This window comes from Falco naumanni, chromosome W (genome assembly GCF_017639655.2).
Source record: "Falco naumanni isolate bFalNau1 chromosome W, bFalNau1.pat, whole genome shotgun sequence".
Lineage (NCBI taxonomy): Eukaryota > Metazoa > Chordata > Aves > Falconiformes > Falconidae > Falco > Falco naumanni.
Window position 1 is genome coordinate 18,461,193 of NC_054079.1, and position 23,046 is coordinate 18,484,238.

Consider the following 23,046-nt stretch of genomic DNA (forward strand, 5'->3'; position numbering starts at 1 on the left):
AATTTGGGGCTCAGTATTGACAATAAAGAACACAACTTCTTTTTCTTGAGTAACCAACATGTTGTCTTAATGGTAGCATGAGGTATCAGATACAGATAATATTCTTCCTAGTTAAGGGCTTTGTACCGGGATCCACTGAGCAGGTAAGTCACTAAAGTAATCACAAGTAGCTATTTTTTCACTTGCTTAAAATTCAGCTGCCCCAGCATCAGTTGTTAACCTGAAAATTAATGGCATACAAAAATCAAGCAAGCTTTAACACTTATTTTTGATTCTGACACTTCCTGCTTCTTACAATTATGGCAGTCCTAATGAGAAGCAACAGTAACTTGAAAATAAAGAACTTCGACAAATTCCAACAACTCATCATCCCCAAATTTGCTTTCCACATCACTAATAGTCCAAGGGAACAACGCCTTAAACTTACACTCCTTAACCAAATAATACAGCTTATACCAGTGAGGCAAAGAGGTGGCATTATTACATGCCTTCCAGAAATTAAACCAAATTTACAGGCTGAAAAATGACAGCAAATTAAAAACTTGTAAGGTTACCTGGGAAAAAGCAGAAGAGCCAAGGCCAGAATCCACATCCCCTGAGCCTTTATCCAGTGTTCCAGTTTGTATATAATATAGTCCCCAAAATGCAACAGTTTCTCCTCCTGACTTGAGAGGCAAGCTCCTTCAAGCTATGCAGCATTTTGCTATTGACTAAGTATCTTGCACATTTACATTTTCACATGTTGACCTATCTCAACATGCCAATACTTTCTGCTTGGCATACCAACTCTGCAACAAATTATGCAGGTAAGTCACATGGCTTCCTGAATTGCAGGAGCTTAAAACTGGCAGCCCTAAGTACCTTTGTTGAATACTCTAAGACTTCCTTCTTCACGATGACATCAATATTATAAAATGCTGTAAACTGAACTACGTCTACACTAAAGCTTAATCTTAGTTACAGCAATTCAGTCCTCTACATTCAGCCACAGCTGTGCAACAAACCAAGCTAACAGCTATGTTTCAGTATTTTTAATAAAACCTCACTCAATTACACTTGAACACAACCACTACTCTTCATTTCAATCAACACTGTGTTAGAAGGCTAGAAAACCTAAGTCTTCAAATTCATCTTCTAAAGAATGACTTACCTACACTAGAGCAAGGCCCTAACTGCTGTAATATGCAGTGTCGGGGCGGTGCCCTACTGATGCACATATATTATTCTGTATACAGATACCAGGAATAAAGTCTTGCTGCTAAGTGGCCATTTTGAGTTGGAAGAGTTGGTAAAGGAAAAATATGCTACTAGGAAAAAAGAGCGTTCTCTTATGCTCCTACTAATCCTGCATCCTACTCTACATACCAAATACACTGATGCTATGGATCCAATAGGAGAAAGCAAACAAACTTTAGGCTATAGTGTGGATGTAGAAAAGGTTAAGGAAAGAGGGAACAACATTATTTAATTTCTTAGCTTACTCTGCTTTGACCATTCACTGCGCTCTTGTCACACACCCATCCAAGATGGCTTCCCTCAACAAACAGGAGCCCGCAACAGGGTTGACCAGTTCACAAAACACTTTTAGTAAGAAATGCTGGAAGCACTGTTTCCACTACCAAAATGCATTTACTTAAAGTCAGTTTCTGAAGACAGGCACATCAGAAGTTGTACAATTATCCAGTTCGTTCCCTGAGTAAACATTTACAAATACACATATAATTCAGGAACATTAATGCCAGATAGACTAATCAAGTAGAAATACCAGTTATCTGAACACACTTATTTCTCTTTCATCAGTTTAACAGAAATTGAAAAATTTTTAAGTGACCACCAGTTCTCATTTTTAAGCTTAGTTTTGTGATAAAACACCAGTTAAACTCATTTAAGATAGGTTTGTAGTTAAAGGAAATGCTTAAGAGTAGTTTTGAAACAGATGCAGGTAACGTCACTAGTACTGCCTTACTGACCGCTATCTTCATTTAGAAATAAAGTTTCATAGAGACTTGAAGTCAAACTTGACATGAATTTTTATTTCCCATTATGTGTCCATGCAACATCTAAAGGTGTTCTGCAACCTAGAGTTCGAACATGTCACTTTACACATAAGTAATTAGAGCTAGCATCTTTTTGTCTATAACCACTCCATCCTGAATATTTAGAAACTAAGAACTACTGGACTCATTCATCTTTGGGCAGGAGATTGCCTTGGAAAACCAGGTGCCAGCTTCTGCCACCCCAGCTCTGAGAAAGGCTCCAAGGAAATTAGTGCAATCTCACAGAACTCTTTTGTTCTCTCTCTACACACTCACCCAGACTGCACAATACAGCGCTATGGAACATGGATCAGTTGAAAGCTATCATTGTAAAGTTATTGAAAGAAACTCTCCACACACATGAAAAGACACTCCAAAATGTCATAAAAACACCCCTGAAGTCAACTGCTTTGCGCTCGCCACTTTCATCAACAGACTGTTCCTCTTGCAGGACCATCTTCTCACATTTTATGTTCAAGCAGTGCAGTTGGACTCTACTCAGTTGGCAAGCTGCCTGGCTGTTTCCTAGGCTTGAAATTTAGGCTGCACAACACCATTTACTAACAGGAAGTCAGGAAGCTACACAGCAAGCTACCAGAGGAATAGGTATGCACAGGGTCAACTCCGAGATGGAGATGTCACACACAACAGGAAGCCACTGCAAAGCACACCATCATTCTGTCCTCACTGCCCTGCAGAGGCCAGAGCCTGGCACAACACACTTAAACACCAAGAACTTGATTTTGTCTTTTATAGGGCATGTAGATACAACATTCAAGTCCCATCATATTTATGGGACCGAGAAGAGCAAGGACAATCTGATCTTCCTGCTAGATACATCTTCCCAACAGAACACATTCAATGTCTGCACAGCACAAGGAGGATCAGGGGATTTTGAAGCTAATTTTGGCCAACACTCCCCAAAATCTCAGCTATCTCTTGCCATACTTCCAGGAAAGATTTCTCTGGCTTTGTTCTACAGCATTATTTTTATTGAAATTCCAACAAGAGAAAAGCAGAGGGGGCTCTGCTTCATCCTCAATAATCCTGTCATGAGAAAAAGGAGTCAGCTTATCAACAAACAATTTACAAGCACATTCTTCCTGTAATCTCAGCAATAAAAACAGTGCTTTAATGTATTCTGACGTACTGTCTTAAGTATCTATATTTATTTTAGAAAGCTTAAGATGTTCAACTATAGGCTTCAAACACTTATAGAACCAATTTATATTTAAGTGAATGCATTCAGACTGAAATATACTATATGGTTTGAGGATGTCTTTTATACATAGCAGCTTGCAATTTGTGAGCTATGATTAAGAATCAATGTCTGTCCCCAACTCGCATCATGAATTATCCCAGCTCTGCTACAAACTAAAAGTGCCAAGTTCCGTTTCTGGGAAAATGGACTTCACCTCTGTCTGGATAGCAGTGTTATTTTAGGATCTACTGTGCCAATCCAACTCCCTGCTGCTGTCCTGTTAGCTAACTCACTCAGAGCTTAGCAGCAGATGTTGGGAACTCTCCTAAAACAGTTTCCAGAGGAACCTTTCCCCCACAGTGTAATTGTTGAAATCACCCATCTTCAGAGGACAGCAATACAGAAATTCCTTTGTTCCTTGTCAAGTTAAAGCCATAGAAGTAGCCTATTTTGGGGAAAGATCTTAATACTTGAAAACAATTCTAGAAGCCGCATTAGCTTGACAACTCTGCTCTACTGGTGATCAAAAGCATCCTTAAAACTAGGATACTGCATGCAGCTGTGTGATCACTTTCCTGACAAATATTTCCAAGGAATTCAAAAACACATGCTAACTGGTAGCATGGGTTATATTCAAGGAAAACTGTGCCCTTTACACCTAAATTAGAAATTACTTTTTACTCAGGTGAAGAAAAAGGCAAAGTGTCATAATGTTAAAAGACCTGTTTGCTCTCAAAACAGCAGTTCCAAGCCAGCTGTCCCATCTTTAAACAGGTCTTCCTGCCCCACTTTATTTCTGCTGTTAAATCCTTTGTACACGCTTCGATCAGCACTACTAAGTTCCATGTATGGAGGCTCATACTAACTAATAAAGAGAGCCGACCTTCAGAAAACAATTTTAACGTGTGCCATAAGCTATGCCTAGGTTGCTTATCTTATGTATACCATATCCTAACTCACTGCAGAGAATGAAGAAAGGGCTGCAAAACAACTAAGCAAAGGAATAACACTAGCATAACAAAGAAATTAGTTTCTTCAGAGAATTTTGACCATGTCAGATGGTCCTGCCTTCATGCGTTTGATGAACTTTCACCAGATTCTGCAGTTTTAAGTAGCTGAAAAATACATCAGAAATATATATTAAAAAAATAAGATGTACTGGATTTATTTCCTGAACACTGTAAGCAAGTATAAGAAAAGAAGTCAAGCGTCAATAGCACTAGTTACTTCAACATCAGGAACAGCCTTTTAGGCTCAGAAGTCACATGGAAAAGAAACTCCTGGATACATAGATTTTTGCTTCACAAAAAAAACAACCCAAAAGCATTACAGCCTTCAGAAGCAGTCAATATGCACTACCACATTTTTACTTTAAGGAAAAAATATTAGAAAGGTACTCTGAATGCAATGCTTAAATACCACCAGCACATTGTTTCCCCAGGAGAATCAGGGTATGACTGGTTCCATGACAGCAGTTTCAAAAGTTCCCAACCTTCACTACTGGCTGAAGTGAAAGATACACAAGAGATATAGCTTTAAAATATTACTACTTCATCCTAACAAGCTCAAAGAAACACTACTGTTAGCAAAGGTGGTCAGTAAGTACCTCCTAATTTCAATGCCAGCCAAACACTTACTGCACTTGCAGCTGTCTGCTTTGCATTCCTAATACTCCCTCAAAATCCTCCATATTACCAAAACCATGGAACCCATTGCAGGGTTTTCTTCTTTGCCTCTGGATGGTACAAAAATACAGAATTCATCTCTTATTTGAAGCAGAAGCCAGGTGCTTCAGAAATCTAATTGTTGACTACAGATTCCACAAATCAGCTACGTTCCTCAAAAAATGTTAGGATTTGATCCCCTCTCACTACCTCTCCCACTTAAGTCAGAATTGGGAGGCTGCAAAAAACGCAAAAATAAGCTTCCAAAAACCTGGAAACAGCACAGGAATGCTATCCTCATGTTAAGCAAGAAGGAAAGAGGGTACATTCACACTACATTTTCTACACACATATTGACCGTTAAGCACGAAAAAAACATTTTTTCAGATAATACCTTCTAAAACTAATGGCACAGCAGGCTCTAAAGCAAGGGTTTGACAGGAGTATTAGCCTCCTCTCTGTGCTGGAAGCAACTGCTGCATTTTGCCAAAGACTACAGCACTCACAAGGTACTAGCACCCCAGCAAAGAATCTCTGAATTAGGATTTAAGGAAGTTAGCCTTAAAACCTTACTTCAGCTAGTAATCTGCCAGATCACTTTTCACCAACATTCAACATCGCTGTTTCACACTGTAGTTTCCTCTAATACAAAACAGTGATAAAAATTCACCACCTCTGCAGAAACTCATGACCTCCCATGAAAGCTAAAAGTCACGTTAAGTACTGGTGCTCCACACAGCATCAAAAGCAAGTTAACATAGTAACTGTAATATAATTACTACTATTACTGTCAACAAAAAATATAACTGTTCAAGAAGAAAGTTTGTTAAGGTTTAATACAGCATCAAACAACTTCCTGATTCATACCCTTACACTGTACTGAGATGAGTACACAAACATCTGGAAGAAAATACAGAAGTATACTGTCACTGACGCATCTTTTAGCTGCCCCCTTCCTCCCAACTACAAATAGCCTTTGTCAGGGCACACGTGAAAGATATGGTCACTACGCAAAGCTAAAACAAATGAAAGCTAGAGATGCCAAGTCCGATGGGAGGCACGTATCTCTTCTTTATACTCCTGCATATACTGAAAGGAAGAAAAAAGGTGCACCCATACATTGAGTGTTCTCATATGCCTCTGTTCAGCATTGCATCATGCCAACTGTGCCAACAGTGGAACAGGGAAACTGCCAGCAAGGAAATGAGACATTTGTGTCTCTGCAGGTTTAACAACAGGTAAGCAAAAGTACAGTGCAAGATGGAGACTTCTGTGGAAGAGTGAACAGATTACAACATGCAACAAATTAGGACTACCACTGTACCTGAGGAATACCCTGTATAGGCAGGTCATCTCCATTACTACTCATCCTTCACATAAGATAAAGACCTAACATTACCCAAACGTTGGTATGGAAGCAGAATTCAACATGTGCTACGGATGTATCTAGTTACAGCTCAGGAAGGAGACAGTTCTGCTTCCCTTCCCCTAGCTTTTCTATAAATTTTGAAAACATAGGAGCTACAAGAGGCCAGGTCAACATTATCCCAAACCTGCCCCAACTAAACTCTGTTATTAGTTGTACATTATCAGGCATTTTACAAGAGCAACTGTGTTTTGGTAAGTCTTTTTTAAAAGATGCAAGAAAAAAGCATGAAGTATATCTATACTCTAAGACAGTAAAAACACACAGCTTATCACATCAAAATACCGGGACACTGAAAGGAGTGGTTTGTGTTTCCCTACTTTGGATTCTAATAGGCTGTACTGTCACCACTGGAAGCTTTTTAAATAAGATAGACTATGAACATGCCAGTTGACTGTTCGCTACATGGCACAGTTTGGTTTGTTAAAGGCCTGGATTTTAGCTATCACTAGTTACAAAGTATTTATTTCAACAGAACAATCCATGCTAATAAGGAAGAAACTGTTCCATTAGAAGACTACTTATACGAAGGTATGTTTATGTTGTTTCTCCACTGACTACTTCTTGTGTTCCATTTGTGTCAAAACTGCAAGGAAGTGCATGAAGACAGGATCTTAAAATCTACCAAATTCACTACATATTTTAGAAAAGTGAACTCACATGCCAACATGTAGTTTCAGGATACACAGGGATTATGTGATTAGAATCCCACTGGCTTGCCGGGAGGATTCAGCAAGATAACTACAAATTACTTAGAGGGCTAGTGTCAAAAGGATCTCTGTACTTATTTAGCCTCTGCTCTAGATTACTGACCCACTTATGAAGAGCTAAGCACCCCTGCTGCTGTGCGATGCAAACACCCACTCCATCTGTTTGCTTCTGCTTTCTCAGAACCTCTATTAGCCTGTGTAAGAAGTTGTGTTAATTACCATGAGCTGCTTTTGCACAGTACACACACTATCACAGCCTCACTTAGTACATAGGCACCTTGACGAACAGCACAGAAACAATACAATGCTAATCGCTGCCGGACTATTGATGACAAAGCATACACTGATTTCTGAAGAGGCAATTTAATTCAACTTTTGTCCAAGCTGGTCTCAGTTTTGAGAAAAGCTTGCAGATGTTCAGTTGCTTTAGGTTTTAATGATGAAAAAGTATAGTAGAGTTACCTACTGTATCAAACTCTCTGAAAATCTCCAAGGGGACCAGAAACTTGTAAAACCACAACTGAAACTTCTGCTGAGGGAATAACGCAAGAGTGGAAAACAGAAGCATCCCACGCTTTATCTACACCGAGTTAAACAGTGTGAGTAAATCTAAAGCTAGTTAAACACACACACATTTGGAAAGTTAGCCCAACTGTCACATCAGAACTGCATCTCAGCAACTTAGCACCTCAAGCTTCCTGCTGACTAGGAAGGAAAAACAAAGTTTCAAATTCAGCATTTTATTATTTATCCCTGCTGATCTGCAGATCTTTAAGACGTTCATTAAAGCAGGTCTCAAGCAGCAGCTTCATTAGCTTACTAAATCCAAGAACAAGAATCTACAGAAGTCATTACAGTACCGAGTTGACATTTGTTCTTTCTTGGGAGCCCAGACAACTGCTGTCAAAGTGAAACAACATCAACAGTCTAAAAGCCAACTGTGAAACTCAAGAATTCTGTATAGCACTGCTGGAAACCTTGATATGATCTCACCCCGTAATACCAAATCCATTTCTTAGTTTAAAATTAAACCTTGTATAATAGCCAACATCACTTGAAGAACTCTCTAGCTACCAGCTTACACCTAAGGTAGTCAAGAAAAGTTAACACCAAGGTCCAGTCCTCATCTATCCTCCAGTCAACTGTAAAAAGAACAGCACCTCACAGCCCAGCAAGAACTGCTGGTCCATTCACAACGTGGAGGTTGTTATACAGAGTACAACAGAGCTTTGTATTCTGTTTTAAAGACTTATTTACTATGTCTACTTTAACACAATAGGTCATGCAAGCAGGAGGACATACTCAATGTAGGCTAAGAAAACAATGATATATTAGCATATGGTTTGTCTCTTCTAACATCAGCTTCAAAATTAAATTTAGACAACTATTCTGAAATAGCAATATTTATTGCTCCAGTACTCCCTGCAGGAGAGCTCTAGGAAGTCCCTCTAAGAGCTCTTAAGAGCTCTAAAAGTTAGATACACACTTTATATCAAGTGAATCTCTGTATGGCATATTTATAGCTTCTGTCATATGAAACACCTTTCAATTAAGCATTTAGTCTTCATTGTGGTAAACACTTGCTAAACACATAGTCATTTCATGTCAAGTTCCAATCTCAGTCTATTGATACACAAAGACAAGAAAGCTCTAATATTTTATTTCTGATTGTTTTCCACCTGGCAAAAGGAAGAAAGCAGAAGGAAAACCCAGAGAATTTTGAGACTGCTCTAGGGAAGAAAATAGAAGCAGAGAGCAGCACTAAAAACAAAAGGCAAACAGAAAAGAGAAAGAACAGAATTAAAGTAGTCATTCATTCAGCGCATAATCATGCTTTTCCCCGAAAGCTGTGTCAAATCCAGAAGAGAATGCTAAAATCATTATCAGGTAACAGCTATAACACATTTGTTATATGGAAATCAGTACTGACGCCAGTCAAATCTATTCTGCACTATGATTATTACAAAGTTTAAAAATAGCTGGGATGGAATGTACCAATACAGAAATTAAGGTCATAAACTAGATGCAGTTTCTCTCTTCTAGGAATTATTTTAAGTGTCAAGGGGCTAAGTGCCCAGAAAATTCCTGTGCCACCAGATCCTCTAACGTTTTTATAGAACACATACACCTGTGAAGTGATTTGATACTTATGTCACACATAACAGGCTTACACAGGCACCTTTGTAGGATTTCTGTACAACATGAATCAAGAGCAGACTGCATTATACTTACAAACACAACCCTTGACTCTTGCACAGCAGTTGCTATGAATTAAGTTGAGAAAAGTCAAAAGAGTAGAATGAGAGTCGTTCACCTAAATGTATATGCATATCAGGAGCAGAAGAGCAGTTCTAGAAATACTCAAAGTTATTTAATAACACTTTCATTAACCAGTAACAAATAATAATTGCAATAAATAAACTGGTCTTCAGACAACCTGCCTCCAAAGAGAAAACTTCCCTTCAAAAGGGAGAATGGATGCAGCTTGTACAATCTAAATAAAGCTACCAGATACAACTGAAAATATTAGGTAACTGAAGTGTTGACCAAGGAAAAACTAGTCTTTTTTTTTTTTAAGTGGAAGTATAGGTTCAAGTATGCCCCTCTGATTATAGACAGGGTTATTAAATAAAAGCACAGACAGTGCTACAAGCCAAGAGCTATGCTAGGCACCACCAGAATACACAAATTGGAATCTATGTATTAATGAAAATTGAAATGTAAATTGTTATTAGAAATTTTGACTTTACAAAGTATGCAATTCACTCGTAAGCAAGCACTATATAAAACCAAAATAGGTTTTAAATAATTTTTAAAGAATCAAAAGCATGCAACTGATTTCTTAGTCATTTGTTCACAGGATAGCCTAAACATCCATTTAGTCATTTCTTAAGTGGTTGTAAATTTCAAACACAACAGCACTTACCTTGGTATTGTCACACATTTTGTATTGCAATTCTGAGTGGTAATTGCCTTCTCAAGCTCATCCAGCTGTCCTGTTTTCTTTAGCTTCTTGACCAAGCTTTTCACTGCTTTTTCACACCACTTTTCCTCCTGACCATTCTGCTCACCACCACCAGCCCCTCCAGAGCCACCAGCAGATTTTTTCCACCCCAGAAGTCTCTTCACAACTGGTGGAGTGAATGGCAATATGGATGACATGACTTTCACCAGACAAAACACCCAGCAAGCAATAAATTTGATTCCGGTCTGATCCCTAAAAACACAAACCAAAACAGACACGTTAGCACCAAAGTTTCAAATTAAATAAATACCTTGCTTAGGACCTTTCATTACCAAATGCCATAAGGCACTGCATCCCAAAACAAAGTCAAATAATAAAGTTCAAATACAAGTTCACTGCAGACTCATCAACAGTTAGTGCAGACTAAGTTTACTGCTGGATTAGGCATTTAATTTTTCCTCAAGCCTTTCCTGGATAAAGTCAACTCCAGAAAATACAGTAGTTTAGAGTCTAGATTTGCACCTAGGCTGGCTTGTTTTCATAATTTATTAAGTTTTTCCACAAGCAATTGACAAGTTGCATACACATAGATGTATGTTCTGCCCATCTCCAAATTAATTAAGTAAAATTGTGCTTGGAATGTCATTTAGTCATTATGGCTTGATAGAAGTCTTCAACAGCCAGCCATTTTACAAGCCTTTTCTCATTTTGTTTGTCATGTTTTAAATAATTACCAATTTTTGTTCCACTGGGGACACCAATTTGAAATTCACTCATACGTTTGGCAATAAGATTATTGCCACCTTTCCATCTAGAGTGCAATAGCCTACAGATAATGAATCTTCTCAACCAGCAGTACTTAAAATCATCAAGTCTTTCAAAATTCATTAAAGGCTATTTAAAATCTTAATTTGCAGGCATCTGAGTAGTAGAACTGTTTTCAATTTTGATAGCCTTTCATTCATTATCAACTACCTGATCAGGATGTTTATATAAAATGAAAGATTAGAAGGGTGTTGAAATTTGGGCTATGTTCAGCATTCACTGCAATTTGCACTTCAAATTATTTAAAAGAGAAATGATAGAAGAAAAAAAAAGACCTTGTTTTTGCAGCTTTTATTAGGCTCATTTTAGGTATTAAAACATAAGCCCCAAATCAACCATTTATTTCAGGCAGACAGCTGTTAGAAATTGCTTGAGGACATTACAGTCATACGAATAGAAGTATGGCACTGAAGTCGAAAGCAATCTTATTTTGAGGCAGCAACTGGGTATCTGAAGTACGGAAAGTTGCCGTATTTCCAAGCTGCGTAACTTAGCTCAGGCAGCCAAAAAGACCTTGTTTTAGCTAAGAGTTAACACTACCTTCAGGCTATTCTATTTGAGTTTTCAAGGCAGCTTACATGCCTCTCCATCCTGTACAGGCATACTCCTCACTTCTATCCAAAATATACCAACTTCATCTTACTGAATCTTCCCATCTGCAAAACAGCACAGTTGATTTGGGATACTTCAGGCTACAGTATTCAGGGCTAATTTACACCTTTTCATGTCTTTGCAGTTTCATAGAGGACCAACAAGTCATCAAACACTACATTACATTTTACAGGTAACTTTAAATCATAACTTTTCAACTTCCACAAAACAGAATATTCAGTTGGAATGACATTTGTTTCAACAAATTATACCTCCATAAAAAAAGCTTCTAAGAGCACTTAAAAATAAAACCCCAGAAAACTGTAGTTGCTTTGGTCAAGGAGACAGAGGTTCCAATTAACAGGGACTCAAGATTAACACTGGTAACTTTATGCAAGTCATTCAAACTAATCTATCCTAAATTAGAGAATTGGAGAATGGTTTGGGTTGGAAGGGACCTTAAAGATCATCTAGTTCCACCCCCCTGCCATGGGCAAGGACACCTTCCACTAGACCAGGTTGCTCAAAGCCCCACCCAACCTGGCTTTCAACACTTGTAATGATGGGGCATCCACAGCTTCTCTGGGCAACCCATTCCAGTGCCTTACCTCCATCACTGTAGCAAGTTTCTTCCTTATATACAATCTAAATCTACTCTCAGTTTAAAACCATTGCTCCTTATCCTGTCAGTAGAGACTCTGGTAAAAAGTCAAAACATTCCATTTCACATAAGACTACAATATGAAAAGAACTTTTATTCTTTCAATAATGTTAAATTATTACAGAATTGTCCCAAATATTTCAGACTGCAGGTTTTGCAGGCTGCAAAAGCATCACACTGGAGCCCTGGCTGCAGCAAACACAAGAAAAATAAACTCAATATCCCACATTTTCAAATTAAACCCTGACCAGGACACTCAGGGTACAGTTTCATAGGGAGCCAAGCCATTGCAACAGCTTCCTGCCACAGGAAGCCCAGGTCTCCTTCCTTTCTTTCCTGTGGCACCACCAGCGCCACTGCACCTTTGCTAATACCTTTCCACAAACACTGCAGCTAGATAACCAAGTAAAAATCAAGCTGGGCATTTTTTCTGCCAAGTTAGTTCTCTTTCAGGCTAAGAAGTTGCAGCAGCTCACACACAGTCCTCCTGTAAGTACTCAGGCAGATGTCAGCTGGGTTACAGGAGTGCGGATTCAAGACTCCAGCCCCAGCCTTCAACAGTGGTGTTAGTGTTGACTGCAGCACTGGAAATGTGACCTGGGCACGTACTTTAATTTAGACCATTTATTTTGGCAGCAAAGCCAAATCAAGCAGTCTTACACTCCCCTTTCCACATGTTCTGAACTGTCTGCAGACCTGGGAGTGAAACACATTAGACCCCTAATGCAGCAGACAGAGTTAGCTCCAGAGATGAAACAGGAGACTTGCAAGGCCTCTGCTGTTTTAAGAAATCCTCATGCTAGATTTCTGAGAGGGAATGGCAGTCACTGAGCTTTATAAAAAGACTTCAGCTTTTGAGGAAGGCCAGTATTAAATGCTTCAGAGGCATACACAAGAAATTCAAGAAGGCCAAACCAAAGAAGACAGCCTCTTTTGCTTCAAAGATCATATTTTAAACACTAGCAATTGATGGCGTAATATCTGAATGTTACATTCAATGCTGACAGATGTAGGCAATCAAGTACAACTATCATCACTTATCCACATGCTAATTTTTCTCCTGTTTATGGAGCTCACTAACAGATAATACACGTATTTCCTGTTCTTTAGCTTCAAATTTGACACCTTTCAATGCCCCAGCATACTCGTTTGATTCTTTGCCTTATACAACACACACTTCAGTAGAGGGCTCTCACTTACCACCAAGGGCTCTTGCCTATTCTTCCAGGCCCTCTAAATATTCTCAAAGCTTTTAACTAATTTTTCAACTTTACAATACTCCTTGTAACGATGTGTCCAATTTTGCAGTATTCTCTCCCTTAAAATGAAATATAGATCAGTGTTACATCATCTATATTCTCTGGTGCTCTTTTTTTTAACCAAGACTTCCTTTTCTGCTTCAAATGCACATTGAGCGATTTAAGTCTTACAGCAGGAAAGAATTCAGAAACCCCATACATTTCAATTTTTCTTTATATTTGAACACTCATACTGTGCTGACAATCAGAAGAAAAAAAAATCTTTTCTTTTCCCATTTCCAAGACTATAAGCACAGACCTAACTAATCAGAAATTTCCAGATATTACACTCAGTTTTAACCTGTTCCATTACAGACGTAGGCTCATCCAGCTTCTGTAGAAGTTGTCAAAAAGCACAGGTTGATCTGCTACCCCTGTGAAAATTATTTTTTTAAAAAAACCAAACCACCTAAAAACCACAAAGGGGCACATTTAAAGAGCCCTTTATTACAATGATTATTACAGCTTAGCAGCTATTAAAAAACCCACACAACACAACATACACCACAGCTGCAGACTGAAAGTCTGGGAGGCTTAAACTAACTTCTTCCTTCCAGCTACTCTTTTGCCCTTTCAGGCGTTTGCCAGAAGCAGCAGTAAGAATTTCACTAAGTTATTCCAGTAGTGTCCCTGTATCTTTCAAAAGGTGAACAGAGAGAATGTGACAAGTAGGACAGGACTTTATTCAGCTTAATAGTTCAGCTGACTGTGATGAGTAACTCATGGGAGAATATTTCAACCACTTTAATTTATGCAGAAGTGGCACTCTGCTCCCAGCCTGAAGGAGGCACTGCAAATTGCAAGGCATGATTAGGTTGAACTATAAGCAATTTGGATAAATGCAAATTATGCAAAAAAAAAAGCTGCAATAAAGAAATTAATAAATACTCTCAGTCAGGAGTGGTGCATCTAGCCTAGTGCTCTGTCTCCAAAGGTGGCAAAAGGATATGCTACTCAAGGAAAGCACATGATCCTGGCAGGTTTATGTAGCTCATTCTCCTCGTAGTTCTTCAGCTTCTTAAACTGTTACAGCAGGAAATTAAAGGCTACATTCCTACCTGTTCTCTTTAGCAGCCATTTATGGACCTGCTGTCCACAAATTCATCTAACCAATTTTTGAGTCTGCCTCCACAATCTCTTATGGCAGACAGCACCAGAATTTAACTGCCCACTGTTGAAACAAGTATTTCTAGCTATTTTAATTTATTCTCTTCCTAGTTTCAGAAAGCCCCTCTTGTTCTACCACTGCAAGCTTTGCTGAAGATCTGTTTGTATTCTCTCTCATCCACAAGCTTCAGGATTCCTTACATTTGAATCACATCCCTCCCCCAAATAAAGGGCTATCAGCCTTTTGTCACAAAGCAAGCATCTGAACGCAGCTCATACAGTTTGGGAAGCTTCCCTGGACAGACGCCAAGCCTGAAAGCTTTACTACTTCAATTAAATTACAAGTACTTGAAGACACTGCATAAGGACTGACCTAAAGACCACAGAAAAATTTTATCAGCCTGCAGTTATCTTTCCACGTATCTTTTTGGTCATATCCTAAAAGCTCTCAACATTTTAATTAAAATAAAAAGTACAAAGACAAAAATCTACACCTCATGAGGAATTTGGAGATAGAAGGCAGGCAGTACACGTCTGCTGCTGAACATCTGGCAGCAGCTCAAATAAGAGTGAGGAGGCCTACATTTCCTTTGGGTTCTAATGTATCCACCTCAGACATTATCAGACACCATGTTTATACTAATGGGTTTAGGAGTCACTATTGCAGCTCAGTTTTGACCAGCAAATCCCATTCCATCACCTGTAACTTTTGTCTTCAAATTGATACCAGGAGTTTTGTTCTTTGTTCCTAAAGAATCATTCTCTCATACACTGTCACTGTTGACACTAGCCTCCTGCTAAAAATATTCCTCTGGTCTTTTTCCTTGTAAGCTTTCTCCATCCACAAAGAAGATAAATAATAAAATGCTTCTCCCCCCTAAACGCACCCAGAAAACAATCTTTGCCAACACTGCAAGAAACATTTCCACATTACTAAAATGGCCACAGATTAAATACATGCTAAATATGTAATGTCTCTTCTTCCATGCAACAGTTTTTGTTATTTCCTTGTAGTCTACAGCCAATCATCTCCAAAAACTAAGTACATTTATGGCCTTTGCTTTTAAGGACCTTAAGCATGCTTCGCCATCGCTTATTCTTTGCACTGTCTCTCCTTTACTTACTCTTCTACTGAGCCCCAACACCATAGCCCAAATCTGATCTTTTTTCTTCCTACGAACTATTTCCAATTTCCACTACAACACAGCAGCAACATCCTGAGACTCTAAATAACTGTAGGGAGATTTTCAAGACCACCTTCTGAGCTCAACTGTAGCCAAACCATTAGTATCAAGGCAGCAGTGCAATACATAGAAGACTTCCACTGTTTTATCCCCTTCCACATTCTCTGGATTGTGCCTTAAAACTGAAGTTCTGAACACTCAAGGAATACTCTGTTGCCCAGAGAGGTACGAGTGTTTCTTTAGACTGATGGAACACAGGAAGCACATGCTGTTATTCCCAACAGGTTAACACTGGAAAATTTACAAGTTGCCTACCTTTGGTGGTATTTGTTTCATCTCTGCCCCGTACCGTATCTCTGCTTCCTGATGCACACATGTTTCTATAGCTGGTCAGTGTCTTGCAACATGTGTCCATGCAACAGTTGGCAACTTTTCAAGTCACAGTTTCGAGTCATGTCTGCTATTATTCCATTCTACTGTGGCTCTCTGGAACAAGTATTAAATATTAAGCCCAAGATCCCAGCAATAACTAAGCATAGAAGATGAAGAAAACCTTAAGGGCAGCATGCTAGCAGACTGAAATCTTCAAGGGAAATTTTCCTTTCTTGAGTGTCTGGAACATACTATAAACACACTGGTGCTACCAAAAATATGAAGCGATTTCTGGCTAATTTATTCTGAAGCCTTATGCAACATATTTCATATAAGTCTGCTTATTCATCTTAAACTTGAAATAAAGAATTCTGATCTCTCCTGGTTTTACTAGAAGTATTCTGGCTTAGAGGAATTTCATTTGCAAGAGCTCTTCTGGAACAAAGACGACAGAAGTTAAGCTCCCGAGGAAAGAAGATAGAGAGAAATAATTTGTGGTACTTGAGAGAAAGTCTACAAGCTCATTTCCTCCCTAATTTATTCCCATTTTTGTAATTTTTTAAAGGGCAATGTTTTTTTCATTAATCCTGGAATTTGGACAAGATTCTTTATCAATTTCACCAAGTGCGCAATGTTTTAAATCTTTTAGAAGATAAGAGACTATCCACCCTTTCCCTCCACATGCGCCCCTGTGATAGTACTGGTCTCACAATAAGGCAACATTAATTGAAGCAGAGACCATTTAAAGCAGCATCAAGCAAGACCTTATGTTAGGTTAAGCAATACTGAGAGTTGAAGTTTTAAAGGGCACAGCTTATGCAGTACTGCATGTCTCCTACATTAAGCCAAAGTCATTAAGACTTAAGAGAAACAGTAAAACAAGTATTTCATCTTGCATTGATCAGAAGCAAAACAAAACTAATTTATGACCTGCTTCTGGATCCTTTAGCCTGTGTTGTTCCAAACAACAAGGAGACAGTTTAATCTCAGCAGAATCTGAGAGAGTTCTCCCCAATGCTAATAACCTCAACTTGCAGAAAACCTGAAGTCTCTATGAAGCTCAAACAAAAATCAAAGCCAGTCTTTTCCCTTTCAGATAAAATACACTCTAGTTAAATCACTCAGTGGAACAGGCAAGAGAAGACATTTCACTTCTACTGCACACCTGCAACCCCTCCAAAAACTGCCTTTTGAGATTCCAGGAGGACTAATTCTTCCCCTACAAATACATATAAGCCACCTGGTTTTGTCATACTGGAGAAGCTCAAACCTACTGCCACATACATACTTTTCTGAAGAACCACACGAGAAAGTGAGATGGTGCCCATCCCTCTCTCTTCATATTCAGGTTAGAGTAGGACAGCATCAGATGTTTCCTTACTGTTTTTTGAGTGTTTGAGATCTTTTGCTTTGGGGAAGGGGAATCCAGCCCTACTGAGCAATGCCCTCAGATCCACCTCCCAGTTCAGCTTTTCAGCCAATTAGGCCAGCAGTGGGGAGTGGCTCTATTAAACTCCCAAGGGGCTCCATCTGGGCAGCTCACAAGCCAAAGCTCCAAGAAATAAAGCCAAGGTCCTGGTTCAGCTTTGACATGAACCAATGAAGTTCAAGGCAGGCTACTTGTGATGGGGGGGGGGGGGGGGGGGGGGGAAGGAGATAGGAGCAAAGAAGATTCTTCCTCTGGGTCACCTTTAGAATGAGAATTTGAAACATGCCTACACAGAGACTCAATTTACACATTAAGTTTAATTTACACATTAAGTTTATTGTGGTCTGGTATTGCAGTGCATCTTGTGATAGAAAGCTTAGAAATAACTAGATTAATAGGATATGGAAAACTTAGAATAATTAAAACTCTCATTGTATGTACAAAGAGGAGCTTCACAGTATGACTTTGTAAATTAGGCCCGGTCCTGGGGCCCTTTGTACTGATAAGGTGGACCTGGGATGCTCCGTGTGCTGATAAGAAGACACCAGTATGCAAACATCTGTGCCTTGAGATAGGAAAACTGGATCTGTCCTTTTTTGTTGGTTTGGAAGAAACTCGAGACACAACTGAGTCGGTGGGAAGAGTGAAGGTGAAAAGTTCAGAGCAAGGGAGACTACTAAGCCTTCATCCTCAACGACCCCTACGACCACCACCAGGAGACAGTGCACAAGCGCAAAAGGGAGGAAACTCATGTTAGTGACTTCTCGGTAGACTAATTATCCTAACCCAACCTATTCTCCGGCATCTATTGAATATGTATGAATGTATACTTTAAATCACATGTGCACAAAGAAATCGGGGCAGCAGGTGCTTTTGGAATTATCCACCCTGATGCCCACCGGTGAATTAAACATACCTGCTTTATAACCTATCCTGAGTTATAGTTTAATTCCGCATGTCACTTAAACTGCATAATAGTACTACCTTTATCTAGCTCATTGAAAACAGAATTACCCACCTACTTTGAAAGTAGCCTTTTTTCCCCTCTCACTTCGTGAAGTTTGATAATGAATCAAATGTGAAAACTCTTATTTCTCATACCCAGGACTAAATTAAGCACGATCATGTTGTTATGAAAGCTTCAGAAGCTGGGTTTTTCTTCAATTACTAAGGACAGCTGCAAATTACAGACAAATGTAGTAATGAAAAGCTATAGTCCTATTAGAAAATTAGCACACAGGCATTCATACACTAAAATGGCATGCAACTGGAGACACAAGAAAGAAGAGATAGTAATTTTGCTGACCTTTGATTAAGCTACTAATAGGACCGATGTATTTTAGCAACTCTCCTGGAATTGCAAAAGAGGAAAATTACCACAACTGCAGTCAGCCAATCCACCTGTCTCTGCAAAGCACCAAACTTCTTCCACTTACTATTATGAACAACTAAAAGGCCTTAATAGCTCCACAAAAGCACCAAATAACCACTCCAAACCACAGCAGTTTAAGTTCTTCTCACCTCATTTGTTTTGACTAAAGTTTTCCATGTGTAACAAACAAGTGACAGTTTCATTACTTTAGAAAATAAATACTGGGCTAAATTTGACAGAAACAGTCACAGAACTGGTTATCAGGTACCTTCTTATTTTTACCTGTGCAACTTAGCAGCTTCTCCACTTTGTTAAGCCACAAACAATTGCATTTAGCAAGTAGTTAATGCAAGTTCACTTTCAATACAGGCCTAAAGTTAAATGTTCTTCAAACAGGCCAGCCCCCACAGCTCCTTGATAAGCAGAATTCACTTTGCACCAGATTGTCTGACCTTAAGCTCTTATTGCTCCATTGTAATTAAAAATCTACCTTGAGCCCCAGACTAAAGTAATAGGAGACCCAGGAACTTCTCCCTCGCAGCCTCTTGTGGTCTTACTTCACACTATGGCTGTCAAACACATATCATAATAAAATATCATCTGGAACAAAGCCTTACTGTTTGTAACACAGATTCTCTGCTAGAAGTGGAGAGCAATGTTTAGGAAGGTTTTCTGCAGTAGCCAATTTCTTCTAGCCCAGAGAGTATTGAACACAGGGCTGCCTGTACGCTCCACTCTAATAGAAAAAACTAATCCCATTGCATGACCTGCAGCAATTCAGTTTAACAAATCAACAATTACAAATATTTCGGCAAAGTATGCTTAGGTATTGTTTGCCTCTCGGCACAGTTCACAATCAGCTTATAGCTTTATGATAAAAGTCATTAAATCCAATCCGAAAAGCAGAATTTACAGCTCACTTAGCAAATCAGGCCCATAAATGGATGTTTTCAATTACAGGGCATTTACATGCACAATCATTTAGGCTGCACTGAATACATTTGAAAACACTAGAATACTTTTTATAACAATTAAAACTTTGCATACTCTTCTTTATACAAATAGAACTTTGGAATTCTCTTCAGTCTCAAGCAGAGCTCAGATTCATTGTTATCCAGAACCTACTACAAAGCCTGTTCTCCCAGTACTTTTGTGGGAAAGGGATTAGAGACAAGTTTTGGTTTTTAAGTTGCTCTTAGTAGCAGAGTTTTGGGGGTTTTTTGAGCTCAAAATTATATCAACTGGTGCTCAACACTTCTGAAAGATCAAGTGGAACAGGAAGATGAAGGAGGACCCAGGAGGGCCTTTATTTGGAGATTCACTGTGTAATTCAAGCTTGTTTGATTGTCTGAATCTAGCTTCTGGGTAGAAAAAGAGATCAGTTAAGAGACCAATTTTTTTTAATCTAATTTTTTTTCAGTTGTGTTCTTCTCTATCATCCAACAGAACCTCAAGAAAGTTGAAAAATTCTTCTCCAAGATTACATTACACACGCCCAGCTTCTTTCATAAAGAAAACTGGATCTTCTAACACTTTTGTTCGCTTTCATGACTGTCAGTGCAGTCCGAGTCTGAGCCACACATCTGCAGAACAATCAACTACCAGGTTACTCTATTAAACATCCCAATATAGTTAAACATGTGCTTAGACTCATCTTTGAATTAAGTTTAAATCACCTTAAATGAGATCCTCCCCTTCCTCTTTTTAAAGGCATTTGTAACTAACCATACCTTTCATCATGATAGTGCTAAGCAAATGGGGGGAAAGGACTTCAAAAATCTCCCTTTTACTTACATTCTCATTCCCCCCCCCCCCCCCCCCCCCCCCAATTCACTAGTTTGTAAACATTGCAAGTTTTAAAGCTACAACTCAGAACACACACACAAATAATCTACTCACACACCATGCGAACGCCAACACTGAGATAAAGCATAGGAAAGCCTAAACAGCAACCCTGTTCTGCTACAAGAAGCCTTTCACCTTAACAAGAGGGTGGTTGGGTTTTTTTCCCCAGTCTGGAGAACAGAGCAAAGACTAATCAGTGTCTCACTGCAGAGTCCAGCCCCCACAGAAATAATGTCATGAATCAGTCTGAAAGTACAGCTCTCCAGGCTAAGAGAGGAACACTTAACAGGCAAACCTGCTGTTATGTGCAGTCTCCTAATAAGCTGTCATTATAAACTTCTTGCTACAGATGGAATCAGTCTCATTTATAACCATGAACTGTGATAACATGAGCTCTACAAGCAATATACACAGGTTGCAGCATTCACTAGCAGCATTTTCAGAAATACTTGTCTGGTAAATCCAGCAAACAAAACTTTTTCTTCATGCCATCCACTTGTTTCTTAAAGTATTTGAAAAGAACACAACATACATGTGTTGGGGTTTTTTTAGTCAAAAAACTGTGGCGGACAACAAAAAAGACATGAGACTAGGCTGCAGTCTGAATCCCAGCTGTTCAATTCAACAGCTCTCCAAGACTATCACAAGGGCTCTTCACTCATCCACTTTTTTTTTTCTCTTTATTTCCCCTGAGTGAAGACTGAAAGACCATACTGTGTCACACTTTCTCTTCCCCTCCACTCCCCACAAAAATTTACAAATAGGAGCTCGACAACCCTGCAGTAACACCAACTACTTGCATTTATCACAACACAACTTCTCCCATGTGCTTATCTGGGTAGATGAAACACTTCACAGATTATGTTTGTTTACATCTTACAATGCATCGATAGCTGCAGCGTTAAAACTAATGCCATGAAGAAAACCACTGATCTCAATTTGCACGTCTGGTGTAGGTAGTGTGCATTTCACATCCATGGCTCTGGACTAGGAGAGGAACAGACAAAAGGGCACTGGCTGAAGCTAAGCCTTGCAATCCTAAACACTTCTGTGCAACTTGCTCCTAACTTTCTCCACCACCCCGGCACGAAGTTTTGCACACCAAATCTCTGCAAGAAAAAAAGACCGGGCACAGGGAGGGGGAAGAGGAAGGAGAGGCAGAACTTTTGTGGGTTTTTTTCCCCCGCCTCCCGGCACCCCCCATACACAGGCCGGAAGGCACAAGCCGGCCCTTCCCGCCCCGCGTCAGGGGCTACTACGACGTGTGGACAGCGGGAGGAGAGGGTGGGTGACAGCGACCTCCTCCCCCCAACTCTGCTTCCCCTCCCGCGGCCCCAGCGGCCGGCCGACAGGAGTCGCCCCCCGCCGGCACAGACAGCCCCCCAGCCACCGGCAGCCGCCAGGGCCCACCGAGGTCGCCCACCACCCTCAGCGCCGGCCGCGTCCCACCACGACAAAGGGGGAGGAAGGCGGAAGGCAGGGGGAGAAAGGCGGAAGGCGGGGGGAGGCGCCCCCGTCCACCGCCAGTACCAGGCCCGTCTCGCGCCCCCCCCCCCCCCCCCCCCCCAGCCCGTACACAGCTGGCGGGGCGCCCCTTCCCGAAGAGCGACCACCCGGTGCTCCCCTCCCGCGGCGTGGCCGGGCCGCCCGCCAAAACAGCCCCAAGGCCAACCTCTTCCTCAGCGAGCTGTGCAGCCGCCCTCCTCCCTCAGCTGTGCCTTCCCCTGCCTGCCTGCCTGCCTGCCCGCCCTCCCCGCGCCCATTGGCTCACGTCTTGCCCCGCCCCCGGAGGTGGGTGGGGAGGCGGCGCATTAGCTTGACCGCCCGTCACTTAAGAAATGTCGGGTGAGGATTAGGTAACGGGAGCCGAGACCCGGCCCGAGTCGCCGATTGACGGATTGAGCCGCCAATCGAGTGCCCGCGGCGGAAAAAAAAATAAGGAAAGAGAAATTAAAGATGCGAGGCGAAGGGAGCCGGAGCCGGGTGAGCGGTGCTGCGTGCCCCGCGCGGCGGGGGCGGAGCGGCGCCGCCCATTGGCCGCACCGGCTGTCACTCCTCGCCCCACACGCCCGCTAGGGACGGTTGATCGGGAAAGGCAACAGAGAGCGGAGGTTTGAGTGACCTGCAGGTGCGCAGCCGCACTGGCAGTGTGAGCGCGCTGCTGCAGGCTGCCGTAACCTTCCGCGCAGGGCGCGGGTGGGAGCTGAGAAAAAGTAGTGTGCTCCTTCCCACCAGAAATAACCTCAGGCACTGCGGGGAGCTCGGCGAGGGGATACCCCCGGGCCTGCTGTCCTCGAGCGGCCAATAAATCTAAGTTTACATGCTCCTTGGGCAAAGGAGGGTGAAAACCCTTCCCTGAG

General features: G+C 40.7%; 1 protein-coding gene across 4 annotated transcripts in view; it reads right to left on the reverse strand.

Moving 5' to 3' along the window:
- Positions 1 to 22,434, reverse strand: part of LOC121080591 (mothers against decapentaplegic homolog 2) — a 55,455-nt gene extending 33,021 nt beyond the window's left edge. Inside the window, exons 1-2 of one of the 4 annotated variants that reach the window (XM_040578722.1) lie at positions 22,359 to 22,434; positions 9,964 to 10,254 (exon numbers count right to left, since the gene is read on the reverse strand). In XM_040578722.1, coding sequence (XP_040434656.1) covers positions 9,964 to 10,199 — 236 coding nt within the window. In that variant the 5' untranslated portion in view covers positions 10,200 to 10,254; positions 22,359 to 22,434. Of the gene's footprint in view, positions 1 to 9,963; positions 10,255 to 12,327; positions 12,871 to 15,983; positions 16,451 to 22,358 lie in introns of those variants that run through there. The other 3 variants (XM_040578724.1, XM_040578721.1, XM_040578723.1) reach the window with 3 other exon arrangements.
- Positions 22,435 to 23,046: the final 612 nt, after the last annotated feature.